Source organism: Neodiprion fabricii, chromosome 1 (assembly GCF_021155785.1).
Source record: "Neodiprion fabricii isolate iyNeoFabr1 chromosome 1, iyNeoFabr1.1, whole genome shotgun sequence".
NCBI lineage: Eukaryota > Metazoa > Arthropoda > Insecta > Hymenoptera > Diprionidae > Neodiprion > Neodiprion fabricii.
The window spans coordinates 28,157,829-28,174,492 of NC_060239.1; the positions used below are offsets into that span (position 1 = coordinate 28,157,829).

General features: G+C 40.1%; 2 protein-coding genes across 3 annotated transcripts; both read left to right on the top strand.

Annotated features, from left to right (window-relative positions):
- Positions 1 to 9,841: 9,841 nt before the first annotated feature.
- On the top strand, positions 9,842 to 12,178 carry LOC124187948 (PR domain zinc finger protein 13-like). 2 transcript variants are annotated; one of them, XM_046580153.1, is made up of 4 exons: positions 9,842 to 10,270; positions 10,408 to 10,660; positions 10,776 to 11,370; positions 11,508 to 12,178. In XM_046580153.1, the coding sequence occupies exons 1-4, from the start codon at positions 10,052 to 10,054 to the stop codon at positions 11,749 to 11,751; spliced, it is 1,311 nt and encodes a 436-aa protein (XP_046436109.1). In that variant the 5' UTR covers positions 9,842 to 10,051; the 3' UTR covers positions 11,752 to 12,178. The 2 variants fall into 2 exon arrangements, with proteins under 2 accessions (XP_046436109.1, XP_046436110.1); XM_046580154.1 differs by having other exon boundaries at positions 10,408 to 10,543.
- A 2,992-nt stretch (positions 12,179 to 15,170) lies between these two features.
- LOC124187953 (ATP synthase subunit delta, mitochondrial) lies at positions 15,171 to 16,624 on the top strand. Its single transcript, XM_046580163.1, has 4 exons — positions 15,171 to 15,317; positions 15,586 to 15,711; positions 15,946 to 16,143; positions 16,306 to 16,624. Exons 2-4 carry the CDS (start codon positions 15,592 to 15,594, stop codon positions 16,471 to 16,473), a joined length of 486 nt encoding a protein of 161 aa, XP_046436119.1. The 5' UTR covers positions 15,171 to 15,317; positions 15,586 to 15,591; the 3' UTR covers positions 16,474 to 16,624.
- Positions 16,625 to 16,664: the final 40 nt, after the last annotated feature.

Sequence of the window (16,664 nt, forward strand, 5' to 3'; positions counted from 1 at the left end):
ATTCGAAATTAATTTCGTGATGTCTGTAAAATATGAATCCATGAACGAAATAAATCTGAATCAAACAAACAATATGACGTTGTTGTTAAAGAACGATCTTTCGATGATGGTAATAATAATAACAATTAGTCAGGTAAGGCAACATCTGACAACTGTGGCAACTATATTACTGCCTACATAGGCATCCTTGAAAAAACTATATTTTTTTTAACTTTTAGGGGAGCGGCGAGCAAAATGGGCACCCCTGAAAAATTTTCATATCTTTTTATAAACATGTTTTTAACGCTTTTGAAGCAAATTTAGAAAAGTACGCATAATTTTTAAGCGGCCCATTTTACCCGCTTTTTCTCTACAAGTCTCTTATACATAGCTAATCTTATTTTCAAGGTATTATAAAGAAGATAGAAAGATAAATTTGGAACATTTTTCAATTTTGAAAACTGTATGTAATTTTTTAGGGTGTCCATTTTGCCCGTCCATCCCTATAAAACTTGTAGTACTGACGGTTACATACCAACTGCGACTTCTGTATTTACGCTGACGATTCTATACTTATTGTTAATCGTTCAAAAATTCCGAGTCCAGGCTTGAACGCAGGTTCGCGTAAATTATACAGGTTTGGAGCTAATTTGCGTTAAGACTTTCAAGTGCGTGAAGTGAAAAACACAATGAGGCTGCCTGGCGTTGATTCTTAAGTCGACAAGGCCGCAGCGGTATTCTTAATGTGAAAAATAATGCCATGGTACTTCCACCAATATTGGTACAGGTCAACGCAATTAATCAGTAAACGTCAGGCCAGGAATCGTCCAGTTTGCTGAGCCAGAACCAGCCCCCCGACACTCGTCACTGCTCGTATACTAAAAAATTTTACGCGTCTTGTCCCCGTTTTTTAGTTCCTCTACCTGGCACTAGTAGACTTCTGACAAGCTCGCTGCCCTCGGTGACCGTGCGCAAGCTCGTCAGGTAACTGCTAGCGCCACTAGTGGTGGAAATTGGCGGCAGAATCGAGGGACATTTTGCGAACCACTTTTAGCAGCGTGTGTCAGGGGGCTGGCCAGAACTTGAAATGAAAAACTGGCGATGAACATTGGTGGCTGACTACGGTCAGATCAATGTCTGACAAATACGGGTAAGTATAAACCCGGACTTCCCCAATCGCAGAGACAAATCGGTAGCCAGCTGAACGAGCAAATCTGTTACCGGCAAAGCAGGAAACGTAAAACCCGGAAATTAATTTATCACCCATATAAATATAACATACATACAGTGTACAGGCGAAGGTAAAATTTACCACGTGTTCGATCACGAATCCAGCAAAATTTATCCATCCCCATCATCGAAAGTAATGCGAAAATTCAAACAGGTAAAAACGTGGTCACGTCGATGGCGACGGAAACGACGTCATAACGGAAGTGAAGACTTTGACATCATTATCGAATCCGGAGCGTAAAATAAATGTACAAACTTTAAATCCTGGAGAACTTAATGACAGGAAGGGATATAGTCAACTCTATCCGACAGGTGTACGAGTTTAGTTTAAAAAAAACGTCAATTGACTGCGGGTGCTGTGCCTTGGCACTGGTGACAGGAGTATTTAGTTCAACGAATAATTAAACTAGCTGAACGGTCCGATTGCCATGGGTCCTAATGACGCGCTAATGAGTCATAAAATAAATACTGCAAGCTTAATTCATTATTTTAGTAATTGGTTATAGGAACTACATCTTGCGAACTAATAGACATAGATAAGGCGTGACCGCGCACCCTTGTTCCGACGATAATCTTTTGGTTTGTACTCCATAATAATCTCTTGATCTAGGGACACTTTTATCTTTACGCCACGCACCAATGCCCTGCGCCTACTCAAGTGCTCGATACTCGCTGGTATACCTGCATCAACGAGCAAGAACCTTCGTCGTACACCTCTTTAACCTTACGTACGCAGTAGTAATTTTGAGCGAGGACTTTCTGCTTTTGCCGAGTGATAAAATGTCGTATAATCATCGCAAATTTTGAAGGAACTTTGAAACAAATATGATAAAGTAGTTCCATCAATGCGTACAAGTGATTTATCCTGAAATCAACTTTTTATATCACACAAACTTTGGTCTCTCAAAAAATATAGAAATTAGTCCACCGGTATAACTTTGAAGTAAAATGTTTTGTTTATCCAGTTTCAACAGAATTCACATATTTCGTTGAATTTTAAGAAAACTCTAACAATATATGTAGAAAAAGATCACGAATAAACAAATTACGCATATGACAGTTGTCACTTACGTTTTATTCCATCATACCACGATGAATGACGAGGGTTCGGGGACTAATTGAATGAATAACAAGATGAATGAAAGTGATAAAATACCGTTACCACAGACAACATATAAACACTATTGGGCTAATATGATCATCATTAACGGTGCAGCATTCATTGTTGGTGCCTTATCTCCGAAATGTACTGCACGAGTTCTGGGTAGGTTAGGCCGTGGATTTAGCCGGAGATCGATCACGCAAAACCTACCATGCATAGTAGGTACTGATGCAGTAAGTAGGCGAGTACGTATTAGGATGTATAGGAAGTCGGGCCATCGACTTAAACGGTCAAATTAGTTATGTCTAGGAAACCTTTACAGGGGTCTATGAGGAGTGCTTGTAATGAGTCGCGACATCACCGGTCACCGTGGATATCGCGTCCCTTCGATCTACGTAAGCCGTTTTCAGGCAGGTATACGAGGTATTTTCCTGGTTGTAGTCAGGCCCGAATTAACCGTAAGACTAAAAAGGCCCTGGGCCCTCGAAATTTTCAAAATCAAATTCTTCAAAATAGTACCCGGATTAAAAAAAATTCAGGAATTTGAACTCTTAATCTTTATCAATAAAAAATCGCGTGTATACCTATCACACTGAGAAAAAAATTTGCGCATATAGTTAAAAATCTGTATAGTTGAAATATTATAGTCGGGAAGATAATTTTTATAGTAGAATTTACTCAAATTATCGTTCGGCGCACTATAAACACAATGTTAATTTTACCACACACTTCTAGTTGATCCAAGAACGTCAAAGGGATTATAATAATCGTACAATTAACTATATTTTTTGTTATAATGTTCACCATACACAGATGTTCATCAGGATTATATTCGTATAGTGCGGTGAACTCGGTTCTGTAGTCTTCGATAGTATAGAGTATGTTTCAATTAACTAATTTATAATCAACTATTTACGGATAAGTATTTAGACCACCCGAGATGATTCCTGCAACTTTTGTCAGAGTTGAATGCACCGTACATAGTTTGACTCGACTTGAATATGGTTAACGCTAATACAGGAATTATTCAGACAAGATCTCCTACGAACATAGTTTCAACAACTACACATAAACTGTTGAAAATATTTGAAAATCTACGACACATTTACAACACAAAAGTGTAGTTGAATTACAAATTTCGTGTTATAAAGTGAATTACTAAGCATTCTCAATAAATGCGCATTACAATTTTGTCATTTTGCTTAACTTAGTTGGAAACACGCAAAAGGGTATTTTGAATTTCTTTCATTGTGCAGTAAATGTATCAGGTATATTTGGAAATTTCATTTACGGTACTTGGAATTTACTAAAAATTCTGCTGAATTCACTTGATAAATGGAATAATCTTATTGATCAGTTTTCAGTGACTGTACCCGTCATGTCCGTATGGACCGTACATTGTATTATCAATCAAATAACGTCGTAGATTCTCATAAGGTAGTTTGACGTAGTAGGTAAAATTTGTTGAAATTCGCAAATTTATTTTAACAAAGTGTGGAATTGGTCAATACTATAGTACAGATTAATCCTGTGCGATTAATCGATTAATCGAAACTGCCTCATAATAATTCTGCAGACCAGTCGGTATATGAATCGAAACCGTCGATTAATCGATTAATTGGAAAAACCATTAATCAAAATCATCGATTAATCGCACAGTAAAGAACTAGTACCTATAAATGTTAAAATTTTTTCGGATTTAACAGATCGACAAATAGATATTGGAATTAGCGAAATCACCTAGACAGAGCAGGTGACCCGGGTCACATGACAAAATAATATATTCGAGGGGAGGAGTTGGATGATCGAGGGAGATCCTAGAGGACGGAGCACGACTCACTTGGCACACAAGTTTCCTGCACGTATAATGCACCTCTTCTCTGACATCCCTCGGTTCACCGGGATCCCCCCTACCGTTTAATTTAATCCAATACAATATGTTCCCCCGACTCGACTAGCAGTGGCCAACCAGGGGGAAATAAAAAGGTGGGTGGCTTTTTAAAACTGTGCCGATCTTAATTCAGCGTGAAACCTCATCCTATTATGATTTAGGTATTAATCCTGATTGGGAGAGACAGGTTTCGACCAAGCCTGCCATTCATTCGGAGCTGCATGATTGGATTTGGAAATTTTGTCATAGCATCCAATCATCACCGCAGGATAAAATTAATTTCTATTTACCGAGATGTTTTTCTAGAATTTACCACAACTTGAAGAGAAATTACCAGTGCACCGAAACAAATATCTACAATTTTAGATTTACGATTAAACAATACTTTCAAACATGAATGATGACGATTTTGTTCGCGTGGACGAAGGCTTTGTATGGATTTTCTGAAAATGCTTTAATTGATTGATCAGGTGTCCGCGACGGCTCGAGTAACTAACTGCGGCCAAAAGTGCAACGGACGTACTACGATCGATGAATGAAATCGAATGAAGAGAATCCTCAGAGGGAAGGATCGGTGCCGATCCCTCGGTGACGTGAAACATAGATTGACTCTTAAAATCGAGTACACACAACTCCTAATGGTTCAATATGGTCTAGCTGGACTGCGAGAGGGCTGCGGGCCGTAGTATCATATGGCCACGTGTCGAGTTACACCCAGATCAAACTCAGCTTCCAAATGAGACACAACAAATCTGTTAATGCCACGTGCCACGATTCAACTCCGTCGATTTTTGCCGCCTGTTCTCGCTTTGCCGGAGCTAAATCGAACATTCATTGTCTGACTTCTCCGGGTAGGCATATCCTTTGACCAAGAACAGTGGCGCGTGAGCAGGTGGAGGACGAGATGAATGTTTAATTGAAAAAGAGCTTCGTTCGTTTTGCAGATCGTAAATTGTTAAATAATTGTCGTTGATTCCGAACAGAGTGCACGCGGTAATGAATCCTTGAACATTGTTCACATTTATTTGAGAAATAATCTTCCCGAAGCATGAGAAACCCGATTGTGGGATAAATTTACGGCGCATATTATATGTAGGTGTGAGCCAGTTGGCAATGAGACGACCAGCGTCCCAAAGAATTATATTGCCAGAGGAGAGCGAAGGATGATTCAAATAGACGCTAGTGACGTTTCCTATTAATAATGCATAAGCCAGTGTTTCGCACAGCGTACGCATCCATTAAGAGTAACTTTTGACACTTGCAGAACCGTGCCTGATTCGTTTTATGGCTGCACGCAGGCATCGGGATACTCGCTGTTCTATCCCTACGCAAAATCGTATATTCCCTGTATATTCCACCGCATCTACGTTAACTGGCCCCCTCGTCACGTACGTATTAAGCGTTCGTTATTTTCACCACATACACGCAGTTATTGAAAACATGTCAGCACCGAGAAAAATAATTCAAGATATCGTGTAACGTGTGTATATAATAAGTTCAGAAATGGAAAATAAATCATCTGAAAGACCGACCTCCTCCTCAGTGCGTTACCAACCGATGGAGAAATTGTTATCGTGGAAAACGTGGATGAAATTAGCGTGCGACTCCCACCTTGACAATTCCAGGTCTCTGAACTGTCTGATACTGTCTGACACACATAGAATATTCACCTGGTTTGCGCTCAGGAAAAATTACGTGATCACGAATCCTCGTATAGGTTGGCTTATTTCAGCTTTCGCAATGGCGACGAGAAGAGAAAAGAAGGAGGGTTCGTGCACGCGCGTATATACGTATATAGGTATATGTACACGTACGCGCGTTAATACGTAGATGATAATCGCGATATTAATATCGCATTGGGAAGCGCGCACATGCGTGCAGCCGCACATTGGTCACGCCGGAACACTTGCTCCGAGAGACGGGCTGCTGAATGCACCCTGATTTCGGGGGTGCCACCGCTGCAGCTTCCGAGCTACGGAACACTGGGCAACGATACGACACGCTGGTGAGTGTCACCGGTAACATCGGTAAGAATTGGAAATATTCCCAAAGTTCGTAGGTGTATGAATTGTACAAAGGACTCGTATCAACATTCACGCAGGTAAGTGCAGAAATGGTTGTGAGTTTGTAAATGTGAATAATTAGCCGTACACCCGATGAGGTCGGGTAACCGATGGCTTCGACATTTTGGCGCCGCCAACCCCGCTGCAGAGTCGTTTAGTTCGCTACGTCATTAACCGTCCCCGGTAAGCACTGTGTGCCTAGCCGCACGGAAGGACTCTGGATAAGCCTTCTTCGGAGAATCGAATTTTATAAACTTTGTAGCTTGCACTGGTAGAATATGAGGTAAAAGTAATATGGGAGGAACGATTGGCAAACTCATGCGATAACGATCAAGATTTTACCGAAGGTATGTACCCTACGTACCTACGGGAATCGTATAGGTAGAAAGAATTAGCGTGCAAGAACCCCTTTCCGTTCGGCTGATTGCCGGACTAATGATTATCGAAGAAACTTTGCTCCCCGAAAAAATGATATATCTTTAACATTCTTTGTCAAAGTGACTCTTGTCAACTTAATTTCTCAAGGAAATTATTGAAATGACGGTGTAAGAGTTAGCAACTTTTTATCGATCTCGGATATTGTTTTTCTGTTTCTTTAAAATATTAATCGCAGCTCAAGGATAAACTTAAATATAAATTAAGAACATCGAGGTAATAACTTTGGTACTATGCAGAAAAAAATGTCAAAATTATAATTAACATTATGGAAAATAAAGTAGACCGGATTTTTTATTTGTAAACTGTAATCATCCCACCAAAACTTCCCAAACTTTGGCAATATTCATTCTCGCAGTGCGGTTCTGTCTCGTCTGCTGTTGGAAAATATTGGCAAATCTCTCAAGTTGTGTAAATAATCGTTGGTTGTTAATTTTATCGCAACTTTTATACTAGCAATTTACAGCATCGCCATCTCGATTTTCCTCTACAGGTCCGCCGATCTCCCTAAGGTAATATGACCGGGTAGCCGGGTAAAATAACCGGAAAAATGACGGACCCCTTCGGGTTACGGCGGTCCTTGCTAAGCCGCGTGTATACGCGGATGCTGGATCGGGATCTGGGTGCAGGGAACCACCGAACACTTGTCCGAATCCTCTGGTACACCGACAAACTATGCAGAGAGACGAAGGGTGGCTGGACATGGGTGAGAGGTGGCGAACGAGGGGAAAGTGTTCAGCTTGTGAACACTTGCGAACACTTGCGAACACTTGTGAAGACGCGTTGGATACCCATCATTGCGACCCACGTATACGTCTGAATATATCACTTTTGTCAATTAACGACCGAAAGTATTCTATTTGAAACGATCAACCGAGGATGATTATCGATTTGAAGAGAAAAAATACTTGATTTCCTTAAAGCTAATACGATCGTTTAAAACAGGCCCTAAAAATATGATTTATAGACTTGGAGTTGCATATTATGTTGTAAAAATTAACGATATAGAGACACTGCGGATTTCTTCATGAATTTTTTCGAACGGAGAGAATAGAGGCTAATTAAATCTCTCACCTCATCTATACGAGTTTTTCGTTGTAAAAAAAAAAAAATGGCATTCGCGCCGACCAGACCATATTTTCGATACATTCATTTTCTTCGCAATATTGCGATACGACATGCCTTCATTTCGTAAAGCGATAATCATAGCTCGTTTTTTAATGCGAATTTCTTAATGCTTAGCCATTGTTACACGTGAAAACTTTTCGTAGCACGTAAAATTCAAAAAAATTATACCACGCACTTGCTGGAAATATTCGTACGTTCTGTTCGTTCACAAGACTGTCGAGACAAATTCGAAAGAAAAAATATCAACAGGTTCGTGTACAGCAATTGTTTACCTTCATATTCTCAGTGCGAAGCTTACAGCTAGACGTAGAGTTCGATTTATTTTTCATCTAGAGTTTTTGTTTACATCGTATGGAAGTTACGCGAAGTATTTTGGATTCGATTTGACAGTCTTATGTACGATCCGTATGTGCGAATAGTACGTGCTGCAATCTGTTTGATGTTATTGAATTACAGCACTTTTTTCTCAAACCTATCTTTTTTAGCTCAAAATGCAATACTGGGGCGGAAAAAAATCATACAAATCTTTCTAAAAAACTAAAATCTAGGTTTTAATGTGCTTTTTAAGTTAGCCATAGAAAAAGTCGATAAAAAATTTTCCCCTAAGATGCGGAGTTAATTTCCGGCAGTTAAAAAATAGCCGAAAAACGACCATGTTCAAAAATACGTATCGGGGTCAAAAGATATTGTAGAGAATTTTCTAAGACACACAAAACGAAGGTAAATTTCTTCTCTTTAAACCGCCTCTTGAAACGTTTAATTATCTTTATTTTTGAGTCCGCTAACTAACTTTCAGTGTTGCAATAAATTTGGATCGGTGTACTTGAACTTTTGGCCAGCAGTGCATAATCGGGATTACTTCCGTGGGAGGAACTAACAATACGGTAGTATTACGCTGGGATATGCATTGAGATAAGGAAAATCGAAGGTATGAACTAATCGATTTCAGGATCCCCGTATAGATTGATGCAATCGCGAATAGTCCGGATTGCGAGTGCAGGACGACTCAGCGAGTCGGCAAGTGCGCTGATAAATAATCTTCAGCTATGATCTATGCAGGCGAGCGCAAGGAGCGAATGAAGAGATGAATTCGGTAATCAAGCGTTGATTCAGATGCGCCTCCCGCCCAGCTAGATCCCCGAACTCGATGGGCGACCAATGGTTTTGCAGCTGGTCCAAACAATGTCCTTTCACATCGGGCTTTTATGGCCCCATCCACGTATCAAACATCAGAATCCCTCGGCCCGTGTCAATGGCACTGAGACGCGGGCCCGTTGCTGCTACCAATTTTTGCCAAAGTATTTTGCAAGGTACGACTGACTGTAAGCGATAGCTGACAAGACGTTAAATGTTGCTAGCACAAGAATCATGGAAGTTAGAGCGTGATTGAATTTGGCAACTTTTTTGCGGTAAAAAAAAAAATTTTATTCTACATTTAAGAAATATTTTTAGCCAAGAAAAACTTCATAGGAACATCCCAGACTAAGGTTGAGTACGATTATGATAATCGTCTAATTCCTCAATCCCGCAACGACTATATTGAATTAGGTTCGTGGCATCGGTTCAATTTGAAAATGCAATTATACTGCCATCGACCACCACGAGAATTGATTCCCTTAAACGGCAGACAATGATAACCCGGATCACCTAGCATCAATGCGCGGTTGTCGGTCGGGATGGTCCGAATTCAGGCAGAGGGCACTTGGCGAGCCAATATTTCGAGTATGAGAGTAAACGCATCCTGCACCTTGCTACTAGCAGAGGGGGTTCGCCTTTCGTACGCGTGCCCTCATCGAGGCCCTTTTCGAGCCCCCTGATTTCCGAACCACAAACCAAAAGGGGACTCTTTAAACACAATTACACATACGCTTGCGTCCAGTTAGATGGGGGGTGGGGAGCGTTTAGGGGGTGATGCCGGTAGTGGGGATCTCAGGCGACCGAAACTCCCCCCTGTATAAAATGTAGAAGCGGACTACAGGTCGTCATCAGTTGACACTTAGTAGTCAAACAACCTTCCTCGCGTATCGGTTCGGACTGTGGAATATTCTTACAGCCGATTACCCGCAATCGGCTTTCTATCAAAATGTTTTCATAAATTTTGCAACCGTACCAAGAAGACGGAATAATAATAAATCGTGTCAATTTTACCAACATTTTGCACATTTGGGAAATAATCTCGGATTTACGGAGCTGCCGTAAATTCGGGAAGCTATCCGAACTCCAATGTTCGCCAACGAAATACGGAACCTTCACGGATATTACATGTATTCCGTAATGGCTCAAAGTAACCTAATGAAGAGCTTAGCGACCCTGCGGAATACAATTTCTCATAGGTTTGCCCAATCTTCAGTGATAGCCACAACGGCCTTACCTCACGATGCCGCGACAGAGATCGTCGAAATGGATCGGTTCAAGGAGAGTCGCAACTTGCCAATTCGAAACGTAAGTAGATGTACATGCAGCTTGTACTACAGCTCCAACTAAACTTGTCCAAATACTGTTCACGCAAATTTCACGCCGATAAATATTAACGTCGCTCATTTTGATCGAGCTAATAATTTATTTTTATTTCCTGACAGGTAGAGGTTATTTTCATCGATGGATATATCCGTCTCGCGAAAGGACAAGAGAGCTTGAGTTCGAGTTGGTTAAAAATGGTCGAACTCGCCAAGGACTGTCAGAGCTGCAACGTTCTATTGGGCCTGGCGGAAAAAGGTGTGATCATAAGAACAATCCGGTATATTGCACCCGGCGAAGAACTGCTTTTATGGTTTTCTGATAAAGTTCTGGCAATGTTAAACATACCGTTCCTCGTTCCAGCCAATATTCAGCGTAGGTTTCACTCTATCTGTAGAATCTAACAACTCTAAAAATCCAACGCTTATTTTATCTACGGTCAGTCCCGCGGCATTGCTCATTAATTTTAACATTTTACTCCTCTCGTCAGGTCAAACCACCTACATGTGTCTGCAATGCAGCACCTTATTCGAATATCCAAACCCGCTGAAGCTGCACATGGCGCTTCACTGCGATAAGTTCGAACTCTCCTATCTCTGGACTCTTTTGGCCGACGAGTTTGAAAAGGCTGAGCCGGAAAGTTTATCCACGGACGCAGTGTTGCCAGCGACGACATTGTTTGAATTCAAACTGACCGGCCCGCCGACGACATCACCCCAGCAGATTTCACCAATCCTAGGTGACACTTTACGAATCGATTCGACAAATGACTCCCCAAGTTCTTCGATCGGGATTTTACCGGTCGTCGAAAACTTGAGCTCGGGAAATTCCGCGTTCAAGCCCTATTTGCAACCCGCGTTGCAGAATAACCTCGCGGTGTCAATTTACCCACCGGAAGTAAGGAGCTGCGGATCCACGGTGGTCCAGCCTGCGTATCAAGTGCCGCAGATTCAATTGGCGCCGGAACTACACGCGGCGCAGATGGAGACGATCGCGAGTAATCTTGGCAAATCGAAGCAGGGACACCTTTGCATATACTGCGGCAAGGTTTACTCACGAAAATACGGACTTAAGATACACATCAGGTTTGTAGATTTTCACCGCAAGTATTTCAACAAGTAGAGTGCGGTAACTGCAGTTTCGAGTATGTACGGAAATCGACTTATTATCAAATATTCGACAACGTGGAAATAACGAGTGACTGTTCTACACGTGATTTCAGAACCCACACTGGATATAAGCCTCTGAAGTGTAAGCACTGTCTGCGAGCTTTCGGAGATCCGAGTAATCTCAATAAACACGTTCGGCTGCACGCAGAGGGTGCCACGCCTTACAAGTGCGAACTCTGCGGCAAGATCTTGGTAAGACGGAGAGACCTCGAACGTCACATAAAATCAAGACACCAGGAAGGAGCGGAGAACTTGGCAGTGACAGATGCATCATCCGACGCCATGGACGTCGAATGATGCATTTTGACCCAAACTTGTCTTACCCTCTTTAATGGTAAGATTTAATCAATTTGTACGGAGGATTGAGTTGTATGACAAAGAGATTGCTAGTATCAACAAATCTTTACATTTTTGAACCTCCAGAATCCGACAAACAGGTTTTTAGAAAATGTCAGTCTGTCAGTCTGTCCGATAAACTCCCGCGATGTTCTCAGAAACGCCTCAATGAAAAAATATTTGAAACTTCAGGATTTTACAATCAATTAATAATGGGCATGAGAACTTGCCTCGACCCGTTTAATTTTGACTTTCGGTTCTACCGAAAATGAAACGTTTCTCAATATCTAACCGACAAACCTATACTTGTTCCTAGTGACTTTTTCTAAACGGACAATCATGTTTTCAAGTGAATTTGTTTGTTTTTAAAAAATTTTATTTATTCGAACAAAATTTTATTACTTTGTTGCTTTTAAAATTTTTGATCTCGTTGCCAAGTTCTATCATGTTCACATTTTTCACTCGGCCGTTTTCGAGATCATCGCGAAAGTTTGTCGAAAAGAACGACAGGCGTTTCCCTTTTGATGGCGATGAAAATTATCGCGAAAGAACTGTTTTGCCGGCTTGTTTAGTTAGTGCAATACTTTTGTTATATACAACTTTAGGATAATGAATCAATGGTCTTCCAAAATGTAAATGCTCGGTGTACGTAGATGACGAACTCACGCAGTACCGTACTGGCAAATTTTGTTTCTACATCGCCAACCTAATCAACTCGGCAGAAAAATTAGCGCTGTGTGAATCCGTGACCCAGTTTGTACGAACACTTTTAACAAAAGTTCAATGACGATAAAATTTGAAACACTTTCATATCCAATTGCGACCAGTGGGTAATGCGTGTGCTAGTCAATATGACGTGCATAATTATACGTACATAATTACATGAAATTGTTATTTATTTATTTATTAGTTCCTATTTAGAATATGGAATACATGCCGTAGAAATAATTTGTACATAATAACCCGCTCAATTATGGGTGAATTGAAAAAAAGGTTTGAATTTTGAAGAACCTTTGATTGTAAATATGTAATTTATTGTCTTTACGCGAAATCGTTATGGATTAATTAATTCGTATTTAAAATATGAAATTGCATTATAATGATAATTTTAATGTACATACACAATAGCCAGCTCAATTACGGGTGAATTGAAAGAAGGTTGCATAGTTTAATTGTAAATAGTGAAGTTTGCGCCTGAGGAAAGCAAATGCAACAATCATACGAGTAACCATCGCCAACTTTTAGCCTGAAGCAAACACGATGGATTTTATGACACGCTAATAAAAAGCCGCGGGACTTTGCGTGGTAGGTTTGTGAAACACGAATGGTCAATTTCTTCTCCCTGGGGACGAAAGTGATCTCCCAAGGGACGTAATTGAAGCAATTGTGGACTGCGCATGCGCGAACCTATCTGTACAACACCGAGGTGAAATTTGCTACTTCATCCCGCTAAACTGCTGCGCAGCCTCATTTTTCACGTACGCGTGATAAAAAATTATTTTTATAGAAAATATAATATATAATAAGAGATTTGTCAATTTATATATCGCATCCTTTAATACCAAAGCGTTTATTTTTAAATGTTCATCAAACAGAACTCTGATATAACCAATGTTTGCGTTTGTTATTAATGTGGTACTTTCAATGTGCATATTCCACGATGAAGTTTTATAACATTGATATCAACGTTCGTGACTTTGAGACCTGAATTTACCTTTTTCACGTTGCATCGGAAATTAATATTACAAAGCAGAATTTTTTAAATTCACAATTTACGGAACGGCAGATCGAAAATAGTTTCAAATTTCATTTCAACGACAAATCGAATAAAAACCGTAACCCAAGCACGTGCAACTCACCAATTACGTTGCCAAGCAATGAAGGAGTTACTCGAATGTCTCCGCTAAACTCTGGAAAAATCAAAAAAATAAAATTCAAATTAATTTCACAAAAAGTGGCAACATGCATATTATACAGTCGATTTGTTGTTATTAATCTAAATATGAGTACCATCGTATTTTCTAACATTTGTTTGCTGTACATTGTACATAAACAATAATTCAGATCCAAATATTGCGCCTCTAATTATATCAAAGAATTAATGTAAAAATATTCTTACTTCCTCCCGGTTGCTTCATAATTTTGACGTAGTTCTCACACCATCTGTCCGAACCTGGCGTTTAAGTCACAATTGTTACACTGAAATAAAAATAAAACCATATATTTAGTCACATAAATCATTCGATCAGATATCTTGTCGGTATAAAGAGTGTCGAAACAAAATATTTGGACATAATATCCAAAAGGTTTTCAGAAGTCTAATCAAATAAATATGATTACATATCTTTTATTTATCTACAATAAAGCGATTGGTGCAATCATATAAGATACCATAAAATTTTGTGGTTTATCTTACGTGAGAATTGGTATTACGTGTCATAAAAAAATTCATTACAAGTTTTCAGAAACGCAATACGTATATGAAGAATAAATCACAATCAGCGATCGGCAGCGTTCGCATTTGACTTTAAAGTATAGAGACTACTGCGTAATTACAGCAAGTGTAGTATAAAAACAGAACAGGAATTTTGTTACAATATGAGAATATAATAGAATACGAAACAATGGATCGTAGTACGGATTGGCTAGAAGTTCGCAAAAACTAGATAAAATAATCGATCCGAACTTCGAAGAATGATGAAGATTCGTAATGATGAATAAAACTGCAATCGTTTGTTTACATACCAGTTGCTGCTGTGCCACGCACCGCGCACCATAACCAGAGCCACATGTAAACAAACACATCTTTGGCTGCTCGTCCGAGCCCTTATCTCTTAGCTAACGTTCCGATCGATTCTGTTTACATGTTAAAATTTACAAAGCTAACCTTGCACACAACAGTAAAAGAGAGACGGAAGATTTACCTTCAATATTTGCAGGCTACTCTAGTTTCTACGACTTATTTACTGTTCGGGTCACACATCTCTAATTTGCAAATCAATTACTGAATACAAGTCCAATACGAATATACCGACCAAATTATATGATGTAACGCGAATATTTCGATTTCAGTTCCGAAGCGTCGAAGTTCGTAAACCCGATAGCGTTATTCGAAAACAAAAGACGCCACCAAATCTTTCAAACCGAGCTGCGAGAAACAAATACACAAGTCACGTGATCCTTCCCGAATTGCTGGCACCCGCGGTGTCAGGCGTGTTATTCCGAAGCAAAGGGTGCATTTTGTGCTTCAAAATGCGGAGCCGGTACTCCGTATTTGTTGACTTCACGTTTATGGAATTAGATAACAATTTGCGCTTATCACGGTTCGTATATCCAGCCGTCTGTGGCTGGCGAAGTACCGACTTCAACTGAGAGTTGTCCGACTATGTAGTGTGTGATCCGCGACTAGAGGCACCGGAAATAATCCCTAGCCAAAGTAGCAGACGACGCAAGCGCACAGCAGTTTTCTGTTGTCGGCCCATCTTGGCTTTGATATATCATAAAATACTGGTTCATTTGCTAGTTCAGTAAGTTTGAACGAATATTTGAAACTAATAACAAGTAAAACTAGCCAGTCACTGCGACACTCTTTCGAAGCAATAATAAACGCAAGTCGTTGACATTCCAATGTATAATGTCACTATGTTGAAACATAGTTAACCAGTTTGCTGCTTGATGTCTGTGATGTAACAGAGTACCGCGACATTAAATGACTACTTCGAAGAACGATTACTTCGCCTCGTGATTAAATTCTCACACAGACGTAGGCTAATTTTTTCTTAACTAATATTTCAGATCAAAATGGCAACCATCTCTCGTACTCTTCGCCCATTCCTAAGGTCAGTCCGAAGTCATGTCAGAAATTACGCCGAGGCATTAAGGGATGATCAGATGAAATTCACCTTTGCTGGTGCGAACCAGGTGAATATTTATACTATTTTGAATCTCCGATGTATGTTAGAAATCAACGGCCACGAAGCTTCCCTTAGAATGTCAAATTTAGATGCATGTCACTTCATGTTGTCGTTAACCTTTGCGGCTAATGATGTATGACCCAGCGAATCATTTTCTTAGCAACTACGCAATACTAGATCCTCTCCGAGGTGCCTACCCTTGGTACGAAAGATATTTTTACAATTGCTCCTTTTATGCTAGGTATTTTATGATACAAAACCAGTCCGCCAAGTGGACGTGCCATCGTTTTCCGGAGCCTTCGGTATTTTGCCTAAACATGTGCCGACTCTGGCCGTCCTTAAACCAGGAGTAGTCACAGTATATGAAGAGGATGGCACAGTTAAGAAGGTATTCGTTTCATCCGGAAGCATCACAATTAACGATGATTCTAGTGTACAGGTGAGTGCAAGCAGATAACACTGCACACATTTATGTAATAAAGGTCAGAGGCAACGATATAGAGATGAAAGTTTGCAAATTACTTTTCTGAATTAAAAAAGTTTGGGAAATCTTTGCTGCACATCTAAATCTTTGATTTTTTAATCTTTTTCTCTTCAACAGATTCTGGCAGAGGAAGCCCATCCAGTTGAAAATCTGGATAACGGAGCTGCCAAAGAAATCCTCTCCAAGGCCCAACAAGAATTGAGCGCTGCCTCTTCAGATAAAGACAAGGCAGCGGCAGCGATTGCAGTCGAAGTTGCCGAAGCTCTTGTTTCTGCTACACAATGAACTTTATAAATAAATTTCCTTGATCGGAGACGAGTTCGCATTGTACTCAAATCATAGCATTAGTATGAAAATATATATATACATGGCTTACTTCATTGTAACTACACAATTTCTTCCAACATCCGTACAATAAAAGTAGAAATTGTATGAACACTGCTTCGCCACCGGCTTATCTTACTTCAATTAAAAAT

Coding starts and splice junctions, on each gene's coding strand:
- LOC124187948 (XM_046580153.1), top strand. CDS start 10,052: ATGTTCGCCAACGAAATACGGAACCTTCACGGATATTACATGTATTCC. Junction 10,271..10,407: donor GCAACTTGCCAATTCGAAAC/GTAAGTAGATGT, acceptor ATTTCCTGACAG/GTAGAGGTTATTTTCATCGA. Junction 11,371..11,507: donor GGACTTAAGATACACATCAG/GTTTGTAGATTT, acceptor ACGTGATTTCAG/AACCCACACTGGATATAAGC.
- LOC124187953 (XM_046580163.1), top strand. CDS start 15,592: ATGGCAACCATCTCTCGTACTCTTCGCCCATTCCTAAGGTCAGTCCGA. Junction 15,712..15,945: donor CCTTTGCTGGTGCGAACCAG/GTGAATATTTAT, acceptor CTTTTATGCTAG/GTATTTTATGATACAAAACC. Junction 16,144..16,305: donor ACGATGATTCTAGTGTACAG/GTGAGTGCAAGC, acceptor TCTCTTCAACAG/ATTCTGGCAGAGGAAGCCCA.